A 16,335-nucleotide genomic window follows, 5' to 3' on the forward strand; every position below is an offset into this window, starting at 1 on the left:
CTAGCAAATCTAAATAATTCAGTCACAAAGGGCACGTGATCTATGGACTTATTGACTGTAATGCTTCCCAAACCTGACTGCGACCACTCTTCCTGGGCCAATTTTAGGCCCATCTCTTTTATTAGTACAGGGATCTTCCAGACCCAGAATCAAACAAGTTTTTTTGCTTGTAAAATCAACGGTGGTCTCTCAGTTCCAAATCTCCAGGCCTACTATTTAGTGACCACTATTGCTCCTCTGTCCCATCTACATAAGACCCACCATCTCCCATTGTGGGCCACTATAGATCTTGTGGACTCCCACCCCATACCTTTATCTATTTTACCTTGGCTTCCTGCGCTCCTCTGCTTAATTGTTGCTTAATGCAATCGTATTGCACACTCTCCAAATGTGGGACTCAGTCAAATACTCAGCGGGTTTGATCTCACCCCACCTACCACAACTGCAAATCCTCCAGTGCCCACTGTTTCCTCTAGGACTTGACAGTTTTCTTGGTGGACTGACCATGAGTTTTTTGACATACATTCTCATCTTATCCCTACTAGGTCTCTAACATTTGATGCCCTTAGATCCTCACATAACATTCTGCTACAGGAGCACTACAAATATGTTCAACTTTGCCACTTTATATCTGTTTCTTAAATCTCAGCCTACTCCCTATGCATTAACACCATTTGAGAGTCTATGCAGGGCGCAACCTCACTCTTTTGGCCTTGTTTCACTGATCTACTCTTCAATAATACATTAAAAAAAACTCCACTAAGATCATATCACCTTCAATGGGAATATGTACTGGGGAAACAGCTTGAGACAGAGGACTGGAAGATCAGTACACTAGCAATATGCAAGAGCTCTAAATATGTGCTTATACTGGAAAATGCTTATAAGATCTTATATAGATGATACTATACGCCAGCTACGCTGGCACGCTTTATTCCTGCCTCTGCACACAGATAGGCACAATGACTCATATCTGGTGGTCCTGTTTGAAGGTGTGCATACCCTGGGTTAGGGTCTATGCATCACTCTGCACCTTGTTGCATACTGGTCTCAAGAGGAATCCCTATGAGGCCCTTCTCTGTTTATCGATTGCGGAATTACTACGCCCCCAACAACAATTGGCAATGCATCTTTTTACTGTTACTAAATTGACCATAACCAAAGCCTGGAAAATGCAGATTCTAAGCTTTGAAGCTGTCAAAAACCCCATGAATGAACTTATGGTAAATGGAAAAATAACAGCCATACTATCAAACACCCATGAGAAATTTCTCAGAGTTTCGCAGCCCTGGATAGCTCAATTTGACAACACTTTTTTGTCACTCTAATAGCCTGACATTTCGGGCCCCCACGGGGACTCCTCCTCTTTGACCTTTTTTTTTCATTTTCTCCAGCTCTTCCTTTTCTTTCTATTCAACTTCTTGCCTTTTGATCAGTTAATGAGACTGGCAGCCGGGGGATCCCCTGGCCCTTGACAATATATGGAACCTTTGATTACACAAATGGTTTATGTTCATCGCATAATATTTTACAACTTATGTATATGTACCACTTGATGAATTTAATGCTCTCATGACCTATGCAGTAATACTATTGATTTCTGTGTTGAACAGCTGAGTACACTGGCTTATGTGATCTTTAACCTTATATTTATTTCAAATTGAATGTAACTGTCCAATTGATGGCTCTGTTTGACTGAACATTAATATTAAAACCTTTGTAAAAGACAAAAGTGGCCAGATTCCCTCATCCATACATTCAATGTGGATGGGGGAATCCTTCCAGATGTGCTATTGTGTTCTGACGATGGGGCTATTTCCCCTCCCTCAGAATATACTGATCTGTGCTGCCGGTGGCACTGATCGATTGGGAAAAACCAGAGAGGGTGGTTGTACAGAAGTCGATCGATAGAGCGACTTCTGTAAAACCAGCCTGCTCATACAGGGACCATATTGAGCCAGCCAAATGTAGATCCATGTATGGCCAAGCTTTAGACTTGAAGCTGATAGCCTGAGCAGAAGGAAAGTAACTTTTTCTAGGCTCAGGAGTAGAACGTCTACCTGTAGGAGTGTAAGCCTTCTCTTCTGAGGGAAGAGAGTACTCTTACCCTCCCCTTTACATACTTGATGTATTTGTTCAAGGAGGGACTAAACAGGCGTTCTCCCTTGAAAGGCAGCCACTTGAGGAACTGACCAGCATTTCAGCCAAAGGAACCTCCATATATGGATGGAGAAGAGACTCATCTGGGAAATCTGGTGATGTGGTTACAAGTAAAAGTTCTAGGTAGTGTTGAACAGAGGGGTGCATTAAAATGCAGCTTAGATCTCAGTCCATGCACTTATTCCAGATAGCAAGGATCTGGGAAATGCCAATGGAAGTAACCTCTGGTTGCATAGCAGGTTCTACCAAAGAAAACAGGGCCTTTAAGAGGGTTTCTAACTTCTTGTCCACTGGTTCCTTGAACTTTCACAGGTGTTTGTGCCTTGTTGAGGCAAGAAATGACTTGGTCAACCACAGGGACTGTCCATTTATGTAGGAAACTTTTCTCATTAGGATATTACTAAGCAAAATGCTTAGGGAGTGCAAGGAGGAGAACATCTAACTTTGGACAAAATGTGTAGGAGCGTGGTTACTGCATGTCAAGTCCGTTTTTCAGCTTTCCGGGTAGTGGAAAGCATGCTAGCTCTAGGGATAATCTGAACAGAGCAGCCATACTTTTAGATATACAGTGGGGAAAAAAAGTATTTAGTCAGCCACCAATTGTGCAAGTTCTCCCACTTAAAAACATGAGAGAGGCCTGTAATTGGCATCATAGGTAGACCTCAACTATGAGAGACAAAATGAGAAAAAAAATCCAGACAATAAACATTGGCTGATTTGGAAAGAATTTATTTGCAAATGATGGTGGAAAATAAGTATTTGGTCACCTACAAACAAGCAAGATTTCTGGCTCTCACAGACCTGTACCTTCTTCTTTAAGAGGCTCCTCTGTCCTGCACTCATTACCTGTATCAATGGCACCTGTTTGAACTTATCAGTATAAAAGACACCTGTCCATAACCTCAAACAGTCACACTCCAAACTCCACTATGGTGAAGACCAAAGAGCTGTCGAAGGACACCAGAAACAAAATTGTAGACCTGCACCAGGCTGGGAAGACTGAATCTGCAATAGGCAAGCAGCTTGGTGTGAACAAATCAACTGTGGGAGCAATAATTAGAAAATGGAAGACATACAAGACCACTGATAATTTCCCTCGATCTGGGGCTCCACGCAAGATCTCACCCCGTGGGGTCAAAATGATCACAAGAACGGTGAGCAAAAATCACAGGACCACACGGGGGGACCTAGTGAATGACCTGCAGAGAGCTGGGACCAATGTAACAAAGGCTACCATCAGTAACACACTATGCCGCCAGGGACTCAGATCCTGCAGTGCCAGACGTGTCCCCCTGCTTAAGCCAGTACATGCTTAAGCAGGGGGACATATCTGGCACTTTTAAATTCTTTATTTAGTAGCAGCTTTTGACAACAGTTCAAACTATAACAGTGTCCGTAGAAATGAACAGCATAGAGAGACAGACCTCTACAAATATAGCATATAAGTCATCAGTAATCTCAAAAGAAGAATCCAAAACCTAAACAAAACATTGGTCATGCGCATGTGAGTGCACAAGGTCAACAACAAACATAAGAGGGGCCACCTCATTAAAGACAAAACTCAGGGTAGGAGGAATAACTGAGCCTCTAGCTGCACTGCCCATTTTTCAATTTTTGTCAGAGAGTAGCCTCTGAAAGGGCAAAAAGATTCTAAACCAAAAAAGGAAAAGAATGAGAAAGAGAGAGATGTAGAAAGAGACAGCCATAGAAAAAGACAGCCAGAGAAAGAAAAGAAAAAGAGACAGCCAGAGAAAGAAGAAAAAGAGACAGCCAGACAAAGAGAAGAAAAAGAGACAGCCAGACAAAGAGAAGAAAAAGACAGCCAGACAAAGAGAAGAAAAAGGAGAGACAGCCAGACAAAGAGAAGAAAAAGGAGAGACAGCCAGAGAAAGAGAAGAAAGGAGAGAGAGAGAGAGAGACAGTGAGAGAAAGAGAGACAGCGAGAGAGAGAGAAAATAAAAAAGGAAAAAGGGGGGGGGAATGTTAAGGGAGAAAAAAGAAAAACAAGAGAAGACCAGGGTAAGACATGGAAGGGGGAATACATACACCATCCCCTCCCGTGCCGAGTCCGAACCTCTCCAGGCAAAAAACGGGTCACCAAGCGAATCACACCACTAGGGAAGCATATTCATCAGAATAGAGAAACTCGTGCCAATAATGCCACTTCTTCAGGAAACAGGGCCGATCACCTCTCCCAGCTGCTCTTTGCTATTGTCAACCATATAGGTAAAATAGGTAGGACTTTTCCATGTAGCTATGGTGAAGCAGTAGATAAAATGCCGGATCTCTGACAAGGACATGATCCGTAAGCTTTTGGACAATACGGTAAACACCATCTCAGAACACCTGCAACTGGGGACAGGACCAAAAAATGTGAAGCAGAGAGCCCGATTCTTCCCCACACCGCAAGCATCGAACATCACAATGAGCAAACATTGCCCTCAATTTGACCGGAGTATAGTATCAACACGTCAGCAGATTAAAGCCAGACTCCTGATACTTAGAACAAATCGATGTTTTAAAAGAAAATTTGAGGAGCCTCTCCACCTGACCATCCGTAAAACTCAGATCCAAATCCTGTTCCTATTTGCGAATATAAAGCAGCCTATATGACAATGACGGAGATACCAAAAGTTGATAAGTCTGAGAAATCGCATGACGAATCAGGGAATCCTCAGAACAAAGTTTCTCAAAAGGGAGTATGTGCCTGCCTAAATGCTTCCGCTGCTGGTAGAACCAGAAGAAAATGAGACAGCTGCACCTTATGCCAAAAGTATAGATCCGCAAATGTCGCTGACTCAAACAACTGACTCCTGGAAATCCAACCATCGTGTGATAAGAAATGCCAAGCCTGGTGGTAACCCCGAGACTTCAAAAATTGAAACCTCAGTTCCTGCAGACCCGGACTAAAGGCTGGGTTACCCACAATGGGGGTAAGAGAAGAAGGCAATGGCACCAATGATCAGTTCTAAAAAAGCCTGTGACACACCCTCCATGTCTCTCCCACCGTGGGATGTCTCAGGACAGGGGCAGGCAAGTCCTTCTGACACCACGGCAACGAACCCAGAGGTAGTCCTGTGATTTTCTGTTCCAACCGTACCCACTTCTTCAGTGCCCCGTGCCTACACCAATCCAGGACTCTGGTCAAGTGACAGGCACTGTGATATAACACCACATCGGGTAGCGCCAACTACAAAGAGATGGAGGGAATGGGCGATGGGAGTACAAGCACACAGCCTGTGAATGACATCCTCTGTTGTGCTGAGTCACTGTTCGCTAGAACGCTGGATGTGAAAGGAAGGATAGTCTGGAAATGAGTCCCTACCCTTTTTGATATCTGCTAATCTTTAGCTGTCCATCCCCCAGACACTGAGAATGGTTGGATTATAGGACGTGGATAATCCTTAAATCCTCTTTGCTCTGCTTGAAATATGGATGATATGCTTTATTTTTCATTTGGTGTGTCCCTCTAATTAGAGGGACACAGTTTGGAGACCACTGAATTCAGTGGTCTACAAACTGTGGCCCAGGGGGCTGGATGTGGCCTTTTGCTTGCTCTTATCTGGTCCTTGGGGCACTATTCCACACACTGATGTCAACAATGGTGCACTATTCCCCCGATTAAAACCAAAGATGGGGAGCTTACTCTGGGGCATTTTCTACTCCTAATGGCTACGGTCCAGTCCCCCTTAAGTCTGAAGGACAGCACACTCGGAGACCCCTGATCCAATTGGATTAAGGATGACCATTAAGGGCCTCTTGCACCTTTCGCATACAACCTACTATATGAGATCTTTCTAGTCCTTCTCTCCCCCCTACTGTACATGGGAAAGAGACTAAACACATTTTTTAAATTCCAGTGAATGTATGGCTTTATGAGAATAATAGGTGTCACATCTGAACACTCACATGTACTCCTGATAACTGAACCCTGTACTCAATATTTAGAGTTGGTTTGTGTCTTGTTTTTTATTGAATTTTCTAATAAAATGTATGGTTTTTATATATGCAGTGTTCTCTTTATACCTATATGTTCCTTAAAAAGTCCCTGGCTACTACCACCTTTTGTTTGTACAGGTTACATGCATTAGTATGTTGTGGTGCCTTTTATACTGAATACAATGCAGCTCCAAAACAAATGTATTGCAGTTTGCCACCATGCACAGCACACTACTATACATTGTGAGGTGTTGGATTGCTTAAAATGGTGAATGTGTGTGTTTTTTTTTTTGTGTTTGACATTTTAGGGAAATGCTAGCTCCCTCAATGCAACACACATTAACAAATAAAAAAAAACAGTTTAAAGCATATGAATTAGCGAAACGTCAAATTATTACTTTTGAACATTATGTCATATACTGCTTAAAGGGATTCCACTGTACAGTAGATTATGAAGATCAAGCTTGAGTACAGAGTTTGAGTATACTGCAATACTTTTAAATAAGCTTACTTTGTAGAGAAATAATTGTGACACTGATCGCACACACGTGCTGGGTTTTCTCGACAGCCCTCCACGACCATTTTCTTCATTGAGCAGGAACTGCATACCAATCTACCACATCGTCTACAGTGATGTCTGCGATTAAACTACAAGAGATATTACATCATCAAAAAAAATATGATCTTGGCTTTGCTACTAATTCGCAATAGTCAAAAACAGTTTGAAAACCTAGTATGTTTTAGAGGTCTAGAGAAAGGAATTTACACTTCCAAACAATAGCTACACTTTTTGTCATGCTGTTAGATTCTATAGACTGCATGTTTTCATTATATACAGGCATCAATACAGCTTTGCATATGAGCACTGCTTTTAGAGAATTTTGCTTTTGACCCCACATTCACACTTGTGCAACTTGTCATGCAACTTTGGACATCAAAGTCACATGACACATTGTACCCTATGTTTTTCATATTCATATATCTGCAACTTAAAAGTTGCAGGGACTTTTCAGTAGTTCATGCACTACTTTGGTCTGCCTTTCATGCAACTTGAGGGCCATGAACTTCAATGTTAACCCTCAAAAGGTGCATGAAAGTCATACTTGAATGCTTTATATGCAACAGTAGTGAAACATTGAGTCCAAATTTGCAGACAGACAACAAGTCACACCCATCCAAAGTTACATCAAAGGTGCACTGCAAAAGTCACGCAACTTGGAATTGTACAAATGTGAATGGACTCTTAATATTGAGGGGATACTTGGCTGAAGTCACCGGTTAAGTACAGGTGACCACATAAACAGAAGGCAAGAGAAAACAGAAAAAGCAGCACAAACATTAGCTCCATTTACACTTGCAGGACTCCAAAGTCGCACCACTTTGGAGTGCAACTTTGACGCAACTTTGGATGGGTGCAACTTGGATGTGATTTTTTGTCCCTCTGCAAATTCGAACCCAATGTTGCACTACTGTTGCATGTAAAACATTCAGATATAACTTCCTGCAACAAAATGGAAAGAGTATGGCACAATCGCAAACCTACCAAGACTGTCCACCTAAACTGACAGACCAGGCAAGGAGAGAATTAATCAGAGAAGCAGCCAAGAGGCTCATAGTAACTCTGGAGGAGCTGTGGAGATCCACAGCTCAGGTGGGGGAAAACTGTCCACAGGACAACTATTAGTTGTGCACTCCACAAATCTGGCCTTTATGGGAGAGTAGAAAGAAGAAAGCCATTGTTGAAAGGAAGCCATAAGAAGTCCCATTTGCAGTCTGCGAGAAGTTATGTGGGGGACACAGCTAACATGTGGAAGAAGGTGCTCTGGTCAGATGAGACCAAAATTTAACTTTTTGGTCTAAGAGCTGGAGGTGATTGTAGCCGTAGTAGTGCATTTGCGACAGAAACAATCGAGTACTGTCCCTGATACTTATTTTATTTTATTTTTTTTGCACGAACATACAATTTTGAGGACAAGTTTTTGGGGAATGTCCCCTTCTTCAGGTCCAAGCAGTACTGATTGGACCTAAAGAAGGGGACATTTCCCGAAAGCTTGTCCTCAAAATTGTATGTTAGTGCAAATAAAAAAAAGTATCATGGACAGTACTCAATTGTTTCTGGTCTAAGAGCAAAACACTTACAGAAAACGAACACTGCACATCACCCTGAACACACCATCCCTACCGTGAAACATGGTGATGGCATCATCTTGTGGGGAAGCTTTTCTTCAGCAGGGACAGGGAAGCTGGTGAGAGTTGATGGGAAGATGGATGGAGCCAAATACAGGGCGATCTTAGAAGAGAACCTGTTAAGAGTCTGCAAGAGACTTAAAACTGGGGCGGAGGTTGACCTTCCAGCAGGACAACGATCCTAAACATACAGCCAGAGCTACAATGGCATGGTTTAGATTAAAGCATATTCATGTGTTAGAATGGCCCAGTCAAAGTCCAAGCCTGTATCCAATTGAGAATCTGTGGCAAGACTTGGAAACTGCTGTTCACAGACACTCTCCATCCAATCTGACTTGAGCTTGAGGTATTTTGCAAAGAAGAATGGGCAAAAATATCACTCTCTAGATGTGCAAAGCTGGTGTAGACATACCCAAAAAGACTTGCAACTGTAATTGCAGCGAAATGTGGTTCTACAAAGTATTTACTCAGGGGGACGGAATACAAATGCAAACCACACTTTTCATATATTTGTAAAAAATGTTGAAAAATTTATCATTTTGCTTCCACTTCACATTATGTGCCACTTTGTGTTGGTCTATCACATAAAATCCCAATATAATACATTTACGTTTTTGGTTGGAACATGACAAAATGAGGAAAATTTCAAGGCACTGTACAGGTGACACTCGAAAAATTAGAATATTGTGCAAAAGCTCATTTATTTTAGTAATGCAACTTAAAAGGTGAAACTAATATATGAGATAGACTCATTACATGCAAAGCAAGATAGTTCAAGCTGTGATTTGTCATAACTGTGATGATTATGGCTTACAGCTCATGAAAACCCCAAATCCCCAAACCCAATATCCACAATATTACATGCAATCAATAAAACAAGGATTGTACATAGAAAAATATCGGGCCTCTGAAAAGTATAAGCATGTATATGTAGTCAGTACTTGGTTTGGGCCCCTTTTGCCGCAATTACTGCCTCAATGCGGCGTGGCATGGAAGTTATCAGCCTGTGGCACTGCTGAGGTGTTATGGAAGACCAGGATGATTCAATAGTGGCCTTCAGCTCTTCTGCATTGTTCGGTCTCATGTCTCATCAAGTCAGCATCCCCATAAAGCTTGTCTGCGGAAGGAAACATGAAGTGCTCCAAAATCTCCTGGTAGACGGCTGCGTTGACCCTGGACTTAATGAAGCACAGTGGACCAACACCAGCAGATTACATGGCTCCCCAAATCAACACAGACTGTGGAAACTTCACACTGGACTTCAAGCATCTTGCAGTGTGTGCCTCTCCATTCTTCCTCCATACTCTGGGTCCTTGGTTTCCAAATGAGATGCAAAAGTTGCTCTCATCAGAAAAGAGGACTTTGGACCACTGAGCAACAGACCAGGTATGTTTTTCTTTAGCCCAGGTAAGACACTTCTGACATTGTTTGTTCAGGAGCAGCTTGACATGAGGAATACGCCATTTGAAGCCCATGTCCAGGATTCATCTGTGTGGAGGCTCTTGATGCACTGACTCCAGCCTCAGTCCACGCCTTGTGAAAGTACCCAACACTTTTGAATAGCCTTTTCCTGACAATCCTCTCCAGGCTGCGGTCATCCCTGCTGCTTGTGCACCTTTTTCTTCCACACTTTTCCCTTCCACATAACTTTCTATTAATGTGCTTTGATACAGCACTTTGGGAACATCCAACTTCTTTTGTAATTACCTTTTGAGGCTTTCCCTCCTTATGGAGGGTGTCAATGATGGTTTTCTGCACAACTGTCAGGTCAGCAGTCTTTCCCATGATTGTGATTCCTACTGAACCAGACTGAGAGACCATTAAAAGGCTCAGGAACCCTTTGCAGGTGTTATGGCTTAATTAGCTGATTAGAGTGGGACACTTAGAGCCTAGAATATTGCACCTTTTCACAATATTCTAATTTTCTGAGATTGTGGATTTGGGGTTTTCATGAGCTGTACGCCATAATCATCACAATTATGACAAATCACGGCTGGAACTATCTTGCTTTGCATGTAATGAGTCTATTTCATATATTAGTTTCACCTTTTAAGTTGCATTACTGAAATAAATGAACTTTTGCACGATATTCTATATTGCACGATATTTTTTGAGTTTCACCTGTAAATGACCAGCAACCTGGAATGATTATAACAACAGATACAGCTAATAATCCCACAAACATGAGCCAGATGGAATGAAAAAAGTCCACATAATACGATGTCTCTGAAAGCTGGTAATGAGAACTGGAGGTGAATGAAGGGACCAAAGAGCGCTTTTATACTCCAACCTGACACACAAATGTGTGGAGCTGTGCAGTGCAGCCAAAACAGCCTCTGTCAATCCTTTTGGCAATGTACACCAGGTTGCACATGCATAGGATTTAAGTCATCCTGAGAGTGGCCAATCAAGATAGCTGAAAATCCCAAACCCAGAAGAGTTGCAGTTGAAGATGTCGGGAAGGGAGCCAGTGGATGGTGCATTCCTTGTCAATGTTTGTCAGCGCTGTTTAATTGTCATGTCTGAACCTAAGGTCTTCCCTTCAGCCCCAGAGGTCTTCGTGGCAGCTCACGTTCCATCTTTTAAGAAGTACTAGGCGATGTAAAAGAGATCAGTGCAGTAGTCCAATGGTGCGTAGGAATCTGTGATCACACTCTGCTCCCCTCTGTGTTCAAATACCTAGTGTTGGATAAGTCCCACAGTTGGTACTTCTTAACCCATCCAGAGGATCCAGCATTGTCCTGCTGAGATCCTCTTCTCTGCAGCCACTGCCATATTCTCCTGGGGCATCATCCAGAGGCTGCCAGCTCTTCAGAGTTCAGGCACTGTGAGTACAAAAATCCTATTTTCTTTTCTGTCATTGAGGGACACAGAAAATCTTTGTCAGAATTTCTAAAAGCAGTCCACCTGAGGAGTAGGCAAGACAGCAAACAAATGCTAGCAGGATTAAGAAGCAACATTAACCTGGGTACTGCCTGCAACTAAAAAGTCGTCTGTAGAATCTATGCCTGAAACTGGCATCAGATGAGGTCAAAACATCTACCTGATGGTACTTGGAGAACTTGAGAAGTGATGACCAGGTGGCAGCCTTGAAACCAGGGTAACAGTTGTCTGAAACACTCACAGGTATATTACAGTATGCCTTGACAGGAAAGAGTGAAGCCTGATCCTATAAACAATAGGCTTGGATGATGGTCTGTCTGAGCCACCTACAGATTATGGAACAAGAAGTCAGATCACCATTCTGGTGATTTGGAGATAAGATTCTCACAGCCCATATCATATCCAAACAGTGGAGGGGAGTTTCTATTGGGTGAACTGTATCCTGAATGAAATAATAAAGAACAATATATTGTTTCAGGTAAAAAGAAAAAAAGTTAGTATATGCAAGGAAGCCCTGGGACGCAGTACAACTTTGTTCCTTGCGGGAAGTGGACAAAGTTGTCACTTCAGACACCCCCGCAGAGAGGTGTTGGCTACAAAGAATGCAACCTTATGAGTGAATATAGCGAAAAGGAATCTCCCTGAGTTCAATGGCAGTTTTCATGCAGGCTCATGTAAAATCATCTAAAGCTTTTTTTTTGTGTGTCCAATTCCTGGTTTCTCTTAAAAGCACTGATGACGTAGTCATGGCTTTACTGATGCCCCCCACGAAAGCAACATCATAAGTACAGTGCCTATAGGGAGATGTCATTCCTTACCTGCAAGATCTGGCAGTTTTGTTGTACTATGCATGCATGGAGCACATGACATCATGTGGTTCATCTTGTGCCGTACAAAGCTATATTCAACTGCTTGTAAAAAAAGCTCATGAAATCTTGGAGGGGGGGCTTTTTTAAAAGCAGATAAATGTAATGTTGTATGGCACATGTGCAAGATGAGCCGCATGAAGTGCAAGTGCTTCATCTCGTGCCTGCATAGTAGGACTATATTGCGAGCAGACCCCGAAATTTCAAAATGGTATCACAGGAGGGAAGGCGCAGGCAGCAGAGAGGCACCAAGAAGAGGAAGAAAGGAGGAGAGACAACATAAAGGTAGGCAAGTGTGCTTGTTTCTATTTCATACAATCTCAGTGGAGATGGGGGGAGTCCACTTTAACCCCCTGTAAGTGCTGGGGGGTTGAGGAGGCTGGAGTGTGACTGCGGCTGGTCTCAGCTTTGAGAGGCAGCTGCGGGGTACCAGTCTTCAAGCTGCGTGTATCCTGCTGGAGTGAGGAATAAGCATTTGTCATTCTTCTACCCCTAAATGTAACAAGAATTTAACCCTTTCAGTACTAGACCGACTCATATATAAATATGTACCCATAAACCATTACAAATACCTTTTTTTTTTCTTTTTATAGGTGATCACATGACCACTGTTCTCAGCAGCAGAAGGGGCTTAGAGAAATGGGGGTGGAGACTCTTAGTGATAACAGGGGGTGGGGGGAATAGGCATGGCAGCGGTAGTCTGACCTGAGCACAAGCAAATAATTGTGTAACACGCAGACAGAAAAAATATTGTGTGTGTGTGTGTGTGTGTATGTGGGGGGGGGGGGGAAGGTGCCTGTCTTGTAGGTGCAGAGGGAGCGCAATACACTAATCTTTTCAGTAAAGAGTTGAATAAAATGCATGAAGTGATGGTTTGGCCCCCACAGTCCACTGATCTCAACAACAGCAAGTTTGTCTGGGATTACTTGAAGAGACAGAAGGATTTGATGCAGCCTACATCCACAGAAGATCTGTGGTTAAGGCTCCAAGATGTTTGGAGCAACCTACCTGCCAAGCTCCTTCAAAAACTGTGTGCACAAGTGTCTACCTAGAAGAATTGATTCCGCTTTGAAACCATAGGGTAGTTACTCCAAATATTGATTTGAATTTCTCTTCTGTTCATTCACTTTCCATTTTGTTAATTGATAAAAATAAACTACCTTCTATTGTTGAAAGCATTCTTAATTTACAGAATTTTTTCACAACTGCCTATGACTTTTGCACAGTACTGTGTGTATATTTAAAAATATATTTAGCTCCCTGGTGACTAAGGGTAAAACAAATCTGAATGCTTAAACACAAGTGTTGGTAAAACCGTATACATCATCAGAACTACTTTGTGTATCCAGGTGGATTACACATTGGTTTTTTTTCAGGACAATTTTGGATTTCTTTGGTGGTAAATGGTAACATATCGCCTGATTTTTTTTTATAATCAAGGAAAAACTGGCCCAAAATAGCAAAAAAAAAAATTATCAAGCAAAAACCCCCCCAAAATTCCTGTGCTCCTGATGATGGCAGCGGTACCACATATAGGTATGTTATTTGTTGTCTGTACCTGTAATGGGGCCCAGAAACAATAGTGAGAATTTAGTTTTTTTATCCTACCTAAAACTCCCTGACACTGGTACGAATTTAAAAAAAATGCTTCTTAAAAAAAAAAAAAAAAAATCCTTTCCAAAATTTACTAATGGTCATTTTTCACCTTGACCTTGACTTTTCCTTGACCCCAACACCAACCCTGGCACTGACCTAGAGCTAACATTGTTCTTTTTTTTCTTTTAAATATGCACTTTTTTTTACATTCTCCATGCATGACAGAGAAAAGCAATGTTTCTTTTCAACAATTAGAGAGAAAAAAAAAAACACAGGGGCAGGCTGCACAGTGACTGATCACTGTGATATCCAGTCAGAGGCTATCAAAGCTGACCTGGAACTGGGAGTTTCGAGTCCCGATCATTAGTATGGGACCCGGGCATTCCGATGACAGCCTGGTATCTGTGCTGGGAGCACGCTGCGTGGAGCGCTCCCAGCACAAACACCGATACGCATATATATGGGCCAACAGAACAAAAGCCCAGTTTTGCAGGGTGCAGATATATGTGTACTTTTGGCGCGAAGAGGTTAAACAATAAAAAAGAAACCCCACACTGCAGTCGGAATACACACTAATGCAGGCCATAGATGGGGAGAAAAACGGCCGATTTTTCGTCCGAAAATAAAACCGGCCGATTATCTTATCGTTAGTGGACGATTTTGTCGGCCGTTTTTCGTGTATTTTGGACTTTCAGATTATCGGTGATGTTGAAAAATTTTCGAAAAACGCCCGACTTTATCCTCATTGATGGTCAAAAACGAACGATCGTTTTCCGAAAAAGGATCACAAAGGCCACAAAATGACATCATTTCCCGTTATAGGTTACTCATTAATCGGCCGATTTTCGTAATAATTGGTGGTCAGGTAAGTTTTTTAGACCGACCGATAGTTCGTTAATCGGCCGAAAATCTGCCGTTTTTCTCCCCATCTATGGCCTGCATAAGGCAAGGTCCACATCTGTGCTGATGATTGCCTCTGTGGAACCGCACCTGTTCCCGCAGCTGCAACCACCCACACAGAAAATCAGATCAGTTGATCTCTGCTTCTAACCCTCAAATCCCACTGATTACTCTGTTAAAATAGGAGACTGACTGGGACCATGATGTATGGAGGGAACTGCTGTAAGGGGAAACAATAATGGCAACCCTGATGGAGGCAGAACGTAAGGGGGGGGGGGGCTTTTGATGTGAAGTTATTTCTTGGAATGTGTGTATTCATTTATTCATAAAGCAGATTTTTTTTAGCCTGTGAATATTTGTAATTTGATTCAATGTGGCTCTCATACTGAAAAATCTGGAGACCCCTGGTTTAATTGTAAAACTACAGTATTCATTTAAATGTTTGTTTATGAACATGAATGTATAGTAACACTCACCATAGTGAATGTTTCACTCTTACAAACCATGCAGGTAACTTCAGTGTCATCCGGAATCCACTGCATTTTGGTTGGAGGTTTTTCTGGTGGTATAAACTCTGGGGAAGGCTTACTTCGCCTTTGCCCTTTATCAGGAGGACCTAAAGTAACATGTTACATTACAGTCAATGGAGGTAAAGAAGAAAAAAAAAAGAAAAACATTTACAGGCTAATTCTATAAAGTGATGTTCTTTGCCATTAAACAACTTATCTTCCGCACTTGTCCTTATGGTTGAAAATAAAAGATGATGGGCGGGGGAGGGTTGTTCATTTGCTATCCCCACTATACCCACCCAGGATTAACTTTGTGAAAACAGTACACTGGATCAATTCACTCTGCAAATAAAAGATACCAGTTAATCTATTTGTGTATATTTAGCAATTAAATGACCCTATACACTAAAGCTGTCCATACACTGATAGTTTATTTTTCATTAAGCCTGCAGGTCACCCTAATCCATGCTTTAAAAAGGGTACTACATCCCAATTGTAACATTACAAAGGCTAGGAGATTTATGGAATTCTCAAATACCACAGAAGAACTTATACTGATTCATAAAAAATAATTTTATCATATTAAAGCTATTAAAACACTGATGTCAAGATCAGATGATTGGATCACCTGGGACTGTAAAACTCAAGGTCTAGCAGACCAATAGGAATGACTATTAGGTGTACCCGGGTACCAGTCCTCGCAGATGAGGGAGCAGTGTAACCGCATGCAAACAGATGTGTCAGAGTTGCAGAATCTAAGGGCCACCCAGTCTTCACCAGAGCCACTGGAGGTGTGGATGTTGCTCTGTGAGGCAACCCCCAGGTTGCAGCTCTCTAACATACCCATGCGGGCACAGTGCCAACCGAAACCACGCTAGAAGGACTTGAGGAACACACAGGATACAAGGTACCAAAGCAACCTACCGCAACAAGCAATGAAGGTAAGTCAGGGGGGAGGATGCAGGGAAAAAGTGCGCAGTGCAAGAGAGTGGGGGAAGCTGAGCAGTAGTGCAGAGAGTCGGAATGCAGGCATAACAACAAGAAACAGTGCTGTAAAGGACACCAACAGAAACAGAAAATAAAAGGATGCATGTACAGAAACCAAAGAGAATATAAGAGCACAAGCCAGAGGGAAAACATGGAGAACAACGACAAGTCCGAACCCACAGAATATAAGAATACACAAGTGGAAGCGAACACCACAAGAACCAGGGAGGTCCGGCTAATGCGTGAAGACACATTGCTTGAACACTAACCCACAGGTGCAAAGGCTTAGTAATATGTAGGTTCAGGGT

At 42.3% G+C, this 16,335-nt stretch overlaps 1 protein-coding gene across 1 annotated transcript in view; it reads right to left on the reverse strand.

Moving 5' to 3' along the window:
• ZFYVE26 (zinc finger FYVE-type containing 26) overlaps positions 1–16,335 on the reverse strand; it is a gene marked incomplete at its 5' end in the record, with an annotated part of 362,313 nt that overhangs the window by 313,182 nt on the left and 32,796 nt on the right. The window contains 2 exons of the mRNA XM_089681435.1: positions 6,611–6,747; positions 15,008–15,147. Coding sequence (XP_089537561.1) covers positions 6,611–6,747; positions 15,008–15,147 — 277 coding nt within the window. The remainder of the gene's footprint in view (positions 1–6,610; positions 6,748–15,007; positions 15,148–16,335) is intronic.

This window comes from Staurois parvus, unplaced genomic scaffold (assembly GCF_062004578.1).
Source record: "Staurois parvus isolate SC_StPar_1 unplaced genomic scaffold, SC_StPar_1.0 ptg000267l, whole genome shotgun sequence".
In the NCBI taxonomy this organism is placed as follows: domain Eukaryota; kingdom Metazoa; phylum Chordata; class Amphibia; order Anura; family Ranidae; genus Staurois; species Staurois parvus.